The sequence below is a fragment of the Sparus aurata genome, chromosome 17, assembly GCF_900880675.1.
Source record: "Sparus aurata chromosome 17, fSpaAur1.1, whole genome shotgun sequence".
In the NCBI taxonomy this organism is placed as follows: Eukaryota; Metazoa; Chordata; class Actinopteri; order Spariformes; family Sparidae; genus Sparus; species Sparus aurata.
Window position 1 is genome coordinate 6,435,907 of NC_044203.1, and position 12,314 is coordinate 6,448,220.

General features: G+C 39.4%; 1 protein-coding gene across 1 annotated transcript in view; it reads left to right on the forward strand.

Moving 5' to 3' along the window:
- The first annotated feature begins 4,709 nt into the window (after window positions 1–4,709).
- Window positions 4,710–12,314, forward strand: part of ascc3 (activating signal cointegrator 1 complex subunit 3) — a 169,680-nt gene continuing 162,075 nt past the window's right edge. The window contains exons 1-3 of the mRNA XM_030394226.1: window positions 4,710–4,852; window positions 5,633–5,769; window positions 10,209–10,359. Coding sequence (XP_030250086.1) covers window positions 5,680–5,769; window positions 10,209–10,359 — 241 coding nt within the window. The 5' untranslated portion in view covers window positions 4,710–4,852; window positions 5,633–5,679. The remainder of the gene's footprint in view (window positions 4,853–5,632; window positions 5,770–10,208; window positions 10,360–12,314) is intronic.

The following is a 12,314-nucleotide window of genomic DNA, read 5'->3' on the forward strand; positions in this document are numbered from 1 at the left end:
TGGCCTGGGACGTAGTTTCTAAGCTCCTTTCTTGAGCGTGGCTTTCACTTTTGCATTGTCTCACCACTTCCTATGTATCTCAAGTGTAAATTCATAGTCCAAGTGTATTTTTTCTTCCCAGGAAATCAAATCCTTTTTCTGCCAAGCTCTTTTCATAACTTCATCATTCTGCTGCCTGAGAATAGACACAATAGACTTTCGCAGGGCTTCAGTCTGAGGTGTCAACACAACAGTTATTGCACTCTCCTTGATATTTAGTGTTATAGAAGAACTTCCAAACCTTTCACGGGCAAATCATCTGCACAATTAATAACTGATGTCTGGTTTCTTCCTTTTCCTCTTTTAATTAATTCTGAACTTCTGAACACCAATATCTCCCCTCCATATCAGTCACTGTAGCTCAATTTGCATCTGAACCTTAACAAGCCCCAATAAAACATCCTTCAGTAGCTGGATCACACATCAGCTGTGTTGCCTTGCTCCTCTGCTTCTTCCACATTTTTGTAAAAATTATATCAATATCCTCCAAAATGCTGTTTAGTTGTGAACTTCCGTCCTTCTTTTTCAGGATTAAGCCCAGGTTGGTATTCGCAGTTAGGCTCCAAGTCAGTGTCTGGCTGCATGTCATCCTCCATGTCGCTACCAGATTGTGACAGGTGATCTTCCTCTGCTTTGTTGTGTCCTTCATGCAAGCCTTTTACTCCCCTGTTTTAGGAATTTCCAATCGCCTGCTGTATCTACACTTGACAATCATGCTTTAGCACATCTCTGAGAACATTTGTGTTATATCAGGCAACTTTTATTTTTTACAGGCGGGAAACTGTTGCTGTATGTTGCTATTACCTAGCCAGCTATCCACAGGTGTTTTCTTCAAAAACGTTTTAAAAACACAATCATGCCAGTTTAACAGCTAATTGCTGAGCCTATTAGCTGTTGCATTTGTTGTTCAGTAATGCTGTATAGATGAAAGCTGTTTGCCTCAGTGTTTTCTTTGCAGCCTCGTTCATAGTACTTTGTCTTTGCCCAAGGTAATGTCATCCACAGCATATTCAGATGGAATGTGGTTTCTGTTGGATACAACAATATCAGGGATGACAAGTCAAACATGAGAAATTCACATAAATAAAACTCAAAGTGATGCATTATATTTTACAAGCTTTGCCCTTTAGTCTGGTCTCAGGGACATGTGCATGTGCATTGTTGTTATTATTGTGTGTGTGTGTGTGTGTGTGTGTGTGTGTGTGTGTGTTTGTGTGTCCCTCTCTCTTCCTATGTATCCCTTACACACACACACACACACACACACACAATGAGAGTGAATCATTCTCTCACAATTCTCTGAAGGAGAGCTCTCTTGCGGCATTGCCAGAGTTCAGTGGACACCACTCATGCATACAGTGCATGAATTGTGTGTGTGTGTGTGTGTGTGTGTGTGTGTGTGTGTGTGTGTTGGGGGTGATTTGGGGCTGGCCAGGAGGACAAGAAAGAGGCAAAGAGGAAGCAGATGAGACACCTTTTTCACAAGCTGAAGTTACAGTAGGTGAGTTATGAATTACAAAGAGGCTGTCTGGCTGAACGCACACGACAGGCTGATTTAACTTCACCATGTGGCAAAATACAATTGTGCATTGAACAATATAGGCTTTTCAGCTGACTGAAAATGAAGACATGACAACAATGGAAAAGAAGGCTGAGGGGCAAAGCTATGCTAATGGCCCCCAGAAGACATTATGTTCATGACATCCCACAATATGAAACTGCGGGACAGAAAACAACAACGGTTTTACTATTCTTAGAGACACATCAGCAGTGGGGCTAAAAATGTGAGGGTGTACTGATGGTGGTGTTTAAGAAAAGGCCACAGGCTCAGTAGATCAAAGGAGTTGATCATTTTGGAAGTGTATGTGAGCTCAGAAAATGCATGACGGAATGATTTACCTGCTCGAAAGTGCGGGATATGGTATGGTATATGGTTGCTTTTGTAATGGCGCTGCAAGAACCAGTGCACACAGCGCTATAACGGTGTGGTATTTTCCTGACCTTGAAAGTGGTATTCTGGTGCCCAGCGGAAAACACATTGTGCACAGGTGGAATATGATTCACTCTGTGGTACTTGGGTGGAAATTGGGTTGTAATCGTTTTGCGGAGAAGAAACATGTCAGAGCAATGTCCATTTCCCACCAACCAGATGGCTTTGTCAACAAGAGCAAACAAAATATGATGACCAAAATGTATGGCAACAACAGAATGATGCTCAAAATGTATATGTCCCATGCAGTGAATGTATCTAGACTGGCATTTGAATTAAGGTTAAGGTGGAGAAAGCAGGAATGCTGCATTGGTGAATGTGAGCGATACTTCAAAAATGTGTCGCCCACACCTATTTTATACTGTATGAAAAGCTTCTCCTTCAGTTCATCAAATCATCTGAAGGCAGCAGGACAAATGATAAATCTTGCAGACTGTAATTGGAGAAATGCCGTGCCAGAGAGCAGTGCCATGACACATAGCCATTCACATACACACACACCAATGGGAGGAAGCTACCAGGCAAGGTGCTGGTCTGTCCATCAGGAGCAATCGTGGGTTCAGTGTTTTACCCATGGGAAAGGAGGAGCTGGTGAAATGATGAGGAAAACATTGGATTACCTTGGCCTCATTAATCCTGTGCACCACAGCCATTATTCCAATTTTTTATTTTTATTTCTGTGGTTCCTGTTTTACAGGCTCTTTCTGTGTCACATTTGAAGATATGACATAATTATGTACAGCATGAGAAACAGTAGACTTACGACTGAATAAGTGTCAGATTGATGCAATCACGAAAGGCACTTAAACCAACCCCTTCATACTTAACTTGAACAAACAATATGTATGGTGCTGTGTGCTCTCATCCTGCTGCATCCTGCATCATCCAGACAATGATATGATATCATGAGGAAGAATCTCTCCCTTTGCTGAACTGTTCTCATACTTCACTGTAATTGGTTTAGCTGTTTCAGAGCTGTCTATCAGACCAGTGATTTGACTTAGTGAGAGTATATATTTTTTAAAAAGTAATCATTTTTGCATGTTGTGCTGCTGCATCAACACAGTGTCATTCCGAGGTCGTAAAATAACAACTCTTGGTCAGATCCCCTTGGCGTCAGTTTTACAAGCACAAGGTTTCCCATAGCAATTTATCAGACACAGTGGGGTTACAAGTAACTCCAATGGAAAGCAACTACTTTGCACTACACTTGCTGTTGTGCCCCACACAATTAAAATGGGACCCACATTATGTGAAATGGGGACTATGGTTATTGCTAATTGTAAATGTGAGCTTCATAACATAGTAAACTAAGAAGTTGAATATTTAAAACTTATACCAGCTCAACACCAGCATGTTAGTGTTTTCACTGTGAGTGATAAGTTAGCATGCTGACAACAGATGTCTATGTACCTATCTTCAAAAAAGAGCAGTCCAAATCAGCTGTAGGGATCTGGATTAGTTGTACTAATGGGAAACCAATTCTTGTATATTTCATTCATGTTAACACGTTAATCTGGAACATACGTGTAAACTGTGATGTTGTTGTTCTGTTCTGTACATATGACATCTACTGCATGGCTGTCTGTCCTGGCAGAGGGATCCCTCCTCTGTGGCTCTTCCTGATGCTTTCTTACATCTTTGTTAAAAGTGTTTTTATTCTTTTTTTGAATATGGCAACTTTTTCCTCTTTCCCTGATTTGGGCTATATAAATACATTGATTTGATTTGACTTGTCAGACTGTTTAATAAACGCACATCTTCAGTCAGTCGTATGGATAAGCTGTTAAATGTTGCACAATATTTTTCATGAATGTTTCAGAATCTTATTCATAGTGGATGTTGTCAGCAGTTGAACCGAGCAGGGCAGGTCAGAGATGGTGGAGATAATTTTGCCGATGATCGGCCTCAGCTTGAATGTGACAGATGAGTACAATCTCCAGATATTGATGGTCATTGTTAAAACTACATGTCGTAATTCGAAATTCCATAAATTATCATAGTGCCCTATTAATATAAAACGAAATCTCTATTTGTTTTTCACATTCAGTGTTAGTTTTTTGTTCTGATCCATCTGAGGAGGACTTGGGATGTCTGAGGGGCAGGGGCAAAAAACAAAACAGAAGTCATGATGCACCCATTTATCAGCAAACAGTTCTTAACCCTTTCTATTTGTATTTCTTTATATATTCTATAGGGCAGCCTTCATGACCTTACATGTGAACTCTCGAGGACCGTTATCATGCTGTATCTACTATAGGTGCATCAGAGACGTTCTACTCATTGTAGTTAAGTATTGTTGTTATTGTATGCATGCAGTGCTTCACAGAGTGTTAGAAGATAACAAGAACAGTTTCGTTTCCTTATAAACCATAGTTTCTGTGGTTGCGCTTGATATTAACACCGGAGCTGCTGAGGTGGTTGGAGTGAGCTATCTTCTAAACAGGGCAAAACGACCCCGCGGACAGCGAACAGCTCCACTACAGGAGAGCGGACTTCGTCACAGTCAGCTGTTTTGGTCGCAGCCGGTCGACTGTAACCTGTAACCTGCCTCATGTTCAATTCGAGTTCCGACTCCGCTTATGCGTATTTCGGTGTCTGTCGGTGTAAATCAAAAGCGAACCTTGCGTGACGTAGCGTTACTCTGCGTCACTGGGTAATGTAGTCATTTAATCCATATCTAAATTCAAATAGTTCTCGTCCAAACTACAATACCCATAGATCCTAGCGAACAAGCAAATGCTGTTGACATCTGCCGGTAGGCCACTCACACGCGCCTGACAGCTCATTGTACAAGGCAATTCAGAGGGAACCTGTTGAAAAGTAAGATGCTACAGTGATTCATACACTTCTAGTTTGTCTCTGTGCGTTTTATACTGACAGCTGCTCGCAGTGCTAAGGCTAATACTGCTGGGGAAGTGACAGCCAGGCTGACAAGCTAACATGAGCTAGCAACACCGGCACTGTGTTACTGCGAATCTCTGATTGTTATTGTTAAAGTTAGTAAAAGTGGGAGAGGAAAACTGCTATTTTTATAATAAAGGTTGGATGAAGCTCACTGGCTCTGACCCGGGCCCCTTTCGCCTGTCCACAGAGAATAACGACAGGTCTTTCAAAACACTTGACTTACATCACCACAACTTAAGTAACCAAACTTCATATGTTATCGAAGATAATTTCGGACGAATCAATTTGACCCGGTCTTCGACTCGGCGCACACTCTATTCTCAATCAGTCTTAATTATTTACGTTTCTAACAGTTATCCTAGTTACTCGTGAACCAACATAACCGATGGGCTTGCGTTACTTTATTGCAGACATAGCTCTTCTATTCAAAGATTGAACTGCCACCAAGTGGTTTATTTGGGTTCCTTGTTATGCCGAATACACCATAAGAACCCTCACCGTGTGTTACACTTGCTGATAATGTCCATCTATGACTACGATTCGCATCAACACAAGGGAAATTTAAACTGACAGATTTTCTGTATGGAATTTCACGTGTAATTAGAGACACAAGTCCATTGATAGTCATTGCCATGTAGAACCTATACTGCTTTAAGAAAAATCAGTGTACTATTTCTTTCTGTCTGTGTGTAATAGAAATAGAAACTGGGAATCCAGTGTGTGGACTGAAGCATCAAAGAACAATGTCTCCTCCACGGCTCACAGGCGCACTGCGCTCCTTCTCCAATGTCAGCAAGAAGGAGGACTTTACTGGAAAGCTCTATGATTTGAAGGTGAGGCCAGCAGATGAATAATCGTGTAATGACTGTAAACTAGTACTGTCACAACAGAATGTGGAATTTTGTACTAGGCAATGTAAAAAGAAGAAGCAGTCTCATAGCAGTGCAGTGTTTCTCCTTTTAAGTGTGCAAGTATGATGCTGAAATTGAACTGTACGAGAAAATCACTGAAAGGATCAAAGGTGCATCATTTTGATATTACATTCACTATTATGCACCTTTATCCATGTAGAGTGGGAAGTTAAATGTTGCTATCGCCAGATCATTGAGCTCTGCAACAGTAATTGATTCATTACTCATTAATCTTCCATTTCTCACCTTTACTTAACTCCTTCTCAGATAGAGCTTCTCAACATTGGCCACTGTGTGCAATGTTGAGAAGCTCTATCTGTTGTTTCATAATATATATGATCATATCTTGCATACCCTAAACTGAAGTAAACCTTTGAGAAACTTTCAAAAATCAATTTTTTGTGTTGTGTAATGTTTCAGGTGAGAACGTCAAAGGAACTCAGTCAAATCATGTTCAGGCCATGATTTCTTGATATTTTTTTGGGGGGTGGGGCTTGGTGTAAGTTAAGTTGTTCTGAAAAAACCCACTTGAAGGTAGATTGAAAAGTGAAAGAAATAGTTGTGTAAAGAAAGAAGAGCGCTAGAGAGAAAAGTTTAAAACCTTGCTCATTTCACCTCTGCACATCAGACCAGTCATGGTGTTAAGTGGGTGTGAATGTCTTTATTGTTTGTTCCAGAAGGTTACAGTAGTAAAGGTCGGACACACTCCCTTCACACTTTTGAAAGGTGTGATTCTGAACTATCAACCAACTGACAAGCAGTTCTGATGGAGTGTCGTGGCCCAATTGACAGTCTAGTCAGTATAGTGCCAAGTCGTAATAAGCTACATTGTGTGTGCTCGTGGTAATTAGTGTGCTATATAGTGCAATGATGTGGCTTATTTATTTTGTCTTAAATAGTTTTGTTCTCGTTAGTCAGATCAATTCAATGTTGGTTTTGACTAGAAAAGCCCAGAATATTGCCAGTGTTTTAATGATGATAATGATAATAATGATGATGATGATGATAATAATAGTGTCATTTTATAGTCACATAATTGTTTCGAGGCAGAAGTTACACAAAGTGTGTGTCTTGTCCAGTGGCCGTTTACGACCAAGTTCATAAAATCTGACATGTGCCTCAAGATGTTATTGTTATTGCTCCCTGCTGCTCTCTGTCTCCCTCTATCATATCTCCTAACATGTGTAACATTAGCCTTATGCCTACCCACAATTTAAAGCATGAAAGTGACGTTGTGCCGTACTTTACCCCATTATTGGCCAGCTGAGGCCTGAAATCAATAACCAACACGAGCTGCGAACTCTCAGTTATGCTCCACTTCTGCATCGATGCAGAATCTTCCACGTCTGCCTCATGATGCATATAATCGGGAAATTTCTACATCTCTCATCACAAGTGAACTGACTTTTATGTGTAAATCAATAGAATGACCATTTTCCAAAAGCTAAATTATTAATATAATGACACTAGTCTAATGAATCAAGTCAGCATATTTTCCCAAACTAAATGTTTTAGCAGAGCAAGAAATGTGTCCTGCTTTGACACTCACTGGAGGGTTCTATCTTTGGCATCAACTCCAGCAGGTTGTTTTTCTTCCAGCTCTGTGAGCAAGCAAGTAATGTGATTTTGTATTACAGAAATATTTTATCTTTGATGACACAGCTTGCATACTGTTTGGCTCTCACCCAGGTCCCTATTCCCCTCCACATGGAATAATCCAAATGTTTTCATTTTGGATGGATAGAGTATCCAAAAACACAGATGTAGACTCTGCTCTAAACTCTTTTTTAATGTAGATTACATTTCCACATCCAGTTGTTGGTTTGAGACACTGTGTTAAAAATGACGCTTACTATGTGCAGTTCCAAAAACAGAGGACACTTTGCCAAAATGTAAAGAAAATATATATAAAGAATATATATAGTTTAAGTGTCACATGCTACAGCAACCGTTTTCCATTATGTCCAGAACAATTTTAGAACAATGCTACTTGTTGATAGGTAATACATTTGTTGGCTGTATAGATAACTAAATGACACATTAATTAACACATGAATTTGACTAGCTGGTGGCACCTAGTAGCGGTCCTAATATTAACCCACTCCACGCAAAGTTAGCAGTCGCAGGCGGTAAAAAATGACTGGAGTGTCTCAGACCTTCAGCAGGCAGAACATAGAAGCACTTCTCATGCTACATATTAATCATATATTCGTAATGTCAGTGCTTATGAAATGTCTGCCGTTGGCCATTCAAGTACACCAGACAGTAAATAAATGCCAGATGTATAGCACAAACACTCTCAACATCAGATGCCTGCAATTACTATAAAGTTCGACTGATGGAAAACTGTGTCAGTACTGGATTTATTATCAGCTGCAGGGGATCGTGAAAAGAGACTCTTTATGATTTTTATGTTTCTCTGGATTATTATTGGCATAGCAATGTGATGCATTTTACCTCTGTCAGCTGTCGCCAAGTCACACACTCCAACTCTAAACACAGAAGAAAAACTGAGCCTGACAAACTTATATGCTCTTCATGAGACAAATTATAAACATTTAATAACTCAATCAGCTGTTATACCTTACCTTATTATATCCAGTTGTTGAAAAATTTTGTTTAAATTTTGTTTAAATTTTTAAAACAACCTTAAATTTAACCATCTTTCCCATGAAAAATACTATTTATACTATAATAATACCGTAACTCTTTTTTGTTCTGCTATACCAATCGATGAGAAGAGTTCTTCGTTTTTGTCTAAGATATATAAATGTTATTAAATATGAATGTAAAAGCAGTTAGAAAAGTAATAAAATACAGAAGAAACCTTTAAGCTGCTATGATTCCCCTCTTCTTGCTTTTCTGGTCTGTCTTCCTCCAGAAAAGCAACTGTGCCTGTGTTCCTATCTCAGTGGCTCTGTGGGGTCGGATCCTCCGTTTTTGACTGGTTAGCTTTCATATTTTTTATTTTTTTTTATTTTTACCATTTTACAACCTTGCAAATCATTAAACCACCTTTTTAACATCTTAATCTCCCATCTTTTGATCCATGTCAGTGATTTGTTTCCCAGATCAGTTGCCTCTCCATGAGTCTTGAAAAGAAATTGGTAGCACTATTGAGCCATTTACTTTCACCTGGCTCACCCTCAGTTAAATCCTCTAAGCAGAAAAAGTGCTTCTCCAGGAGGAATATTGCGAGGGTCACTTGTAGGTTATCGCAGAGGTTCTGTTAAAATGCTTAGTTTTGGGAGACATGGCGATCATAATTGCAGAGTCATTTTGTTAATGACTCTCCTGACCTCAGAGACTGAGCTGTCACACCTGCACATATTTAATACCTCACTGCTCTGATGGGAGATGCTCATTAACACTAACTTTTTTTACAAAACTACTGATGATGCATTTATAACTTAAATGTGTCAAAATAGCATTATTGTCTGCACTAGTATCTAAAACTTTAAAATGATACCCAGCCCTAGTACTGAAAATGCATGTCCCATCTTAGTTGAACAAGTTGACATGGTAAGCTAACTGGTGATAAATGGCCCATATCTGCAAATGAGGGCACACTGTTGTCTGTGTCAGTTTGTCCGCCCTGTGATCAACTGTTGACCTGTTTAGGTGTACCCCACCTCTCGCTGTATGCCAGCCTGGATTTACGTAAAGGATATCTATCTAAGGTTAAGTGGGTAAAGCTAATGGATCGATGTTTAACACTGTGTCAAATACATTCTGTTGCTATTGGTTGACTGAGAATTTCTATGGAACTTAGTGGTATATTGAGTTGTAAACACAGAATGATGACTGTGAGAACACTAATAGCCCTCCTTCAGAATTTGATTGAATAAAACCAATACATGAAATCCAGTCATTTGAAATCAAGTATTCGTCAGCCACTAATGAAAAAGTCCTATCAGATTCTCTTGGTTTTGTTTTGACAAAATCCCCAAAGCTGCAGTGTCTATAAGGAGAGGAAAATAATCTCAAGATGCTTAAGGGGCGCTACACAACTCTTCACCCATTAAGGTCAGTTTACTAGTCGTGTAAATGTAAATTGGAGAAAAATGCGTACCAAAAAACTCTGGTGTGGTTCTTTAGTTTGATCAAAATGCAATTCAATCAGACATGCCAAGGAAAGCTTTGATTCATTTTACAGATATGAAATCCACTTTATCAGTAAATGACAACACTGACAGCACAGCATCTTGTTTTCAAAAAGTATCTTGATAATATATGGGCAAACAGTGGTCCTATCCAAAGGGTATTTGGGCAATTAGAAATACCTGTGATTATTCAATCATTGAGTATGAATGTTCTGTTTCTTGAAATATAATTGTGTTTCTCCCTGTGACTTATGTTAGACCAAACGACTGAAGAGACGGGAGCTGTTTGCCAGAGAGGGCCTGACATGGCAGAAGATTGTCCATTTCTGCACTGAGCACCAGGACAAAGCTGAGCAGCAAGCTTCCAATCAGGAACTGAAGAGCCTCCTTCTGGCCGCCAAACAGATTGGTAATTAACTCCTCAGCCTCAAATCCATTGTAATATCTTTCAATATATTTTTATGTGTTTGTTTTAAAGTTGCAGCAAGCAATTCTGGAGAGAAGAAAGTTGATTGTTGAGTCACATTCCTATGTCCTCAAACACAGATGCCTTGGATGAATGACACGCTGCTGCTTGATATTGGCTAATGTTGTCTATCACACATATTTTTCTGCTGCTGGGGATCTCAATCAAAACCCTAACTAAAAAATTATTTTTTTGCATCCATCATTACCATTTATTCTTAGAAACCCTTCAGTGCTCATTGTTGTGGATGTTTTTATCGGGAGCTAAATTATCTCTACTGATTCCACTGACTCCAAATGGAGGGCCTTGTTGATACATAGATTGGGCTCTAAATGTCTAACAGGTAGAAAGCATTTTGGAATTGGTGTAGTAGATCACCTCAGCTGGCAGCTGCAACATGGCTGCAATGTAATACTTTGGGTCAACTGCACCTGTCAGAGTGCATCCACTAATTGGGCTTTCCATTACACATCTGCTGGCTTGGCTTGACTCGGTTTGACTCGGTGTGTCAGCCCAGCATTGGTGCAGACTTGGGTTAAAGTTAAGTTTAAGTTAAGTTTGGGCGCAGCTTTGCTTCAGGGAAAGAGCTAAGGAAAATAAATTACCAAAGGCAATAAGGCGTTCAATCATCAGATCCAATTCATAAATATATACATGGTTGTTTTGCAAAACATTTCTAACCTTTTTTCGAACAGCTAGAAATGATTTTTCAGCTAATTTTATATGGTACAACGTGCCGGGCATGCACTTTACTGTTTGCATTGGGGTTAGAATTATCTAGCAATTTGTAGTAGTATATTTGATCTCCCTATTGCGTTGTCTCTTCACAAGAAGAGTAGGCTACCTTTCCAGATCTGCTACTTTGAACCGTAATTGGGAGACCTCTGGTTAAAGGCTATTGTAACTTCAGCATGACTCCTACAGATACCTACCTACCTACCTTTTCACAGTCTTGCCATATGTAAGGGATGCAAATGTATGTTTATTATTATAGCAACAATCCAAAATAATGACAAATACTGTCGAGAATATTCTCCAGAATAACCTCAAAGATACTGCATGCTGAAAAAATGCTGAAAGCACACCTCAAGCCCAACAAGCAACAACAAATGGGCATACTGACCTGAATGTAACATACCTTAGTAATACTTACACAGTGTAGTGTCCAACATTACACTTGTAAAGGTTAACTAAACAATGTTAATCGGCCTGCAAGCTGTAGCCACCCATTTAGCTATCACTCTGTGTCTCATGTAGAGTAGTCAAGGCGTCTCCGCTGCCTCTGACGAGGGGGAGGAGGCCACTCTGCATCAGCTGATGAAACAGCTGATTTTTATACTTTTATATACTGTATATACAGGTGCTAATGATCGTCAGTTTCACATGTAGATTGAAACACAGTGTATGTATGTATGTATGTATGTATGTATATGACATTTGATCACGGTTGATGTTTTTGGTTGGATGGGGCTACAGATGTTGTATAAACTAATTTACTCACTGGTAAGGTCAGTTGACCAGCTCAGACATTTTTGAAGGTTTAAATGGTGTAGTCTGTTTGAGTGATTCACTAAGTTGAAACCAGCTAGTAGTTACTAAGAATTTAGGAAGGACTTTACACACAATTTTGTGATGGATATTAATTCTTTGTGCAACCCAATCCAGTTCATTATATCACCTGCCTCTTTTCAATCCATGAAAGCAACAAGACAGCACAGCCCAGATGACATATAATTAGCTATTAAATTATTATATAAGGTACAGGAAGCATATAGAGGTAAATGTGTTTTTCAGATCTATCATGCCTTTTGAAAATGCTCCTAAACAGATGAAAACATATCAGATTTACTCCAGATAGAAACACGTCTTGGACAGCATGCTATAATCCTCCCTGTATG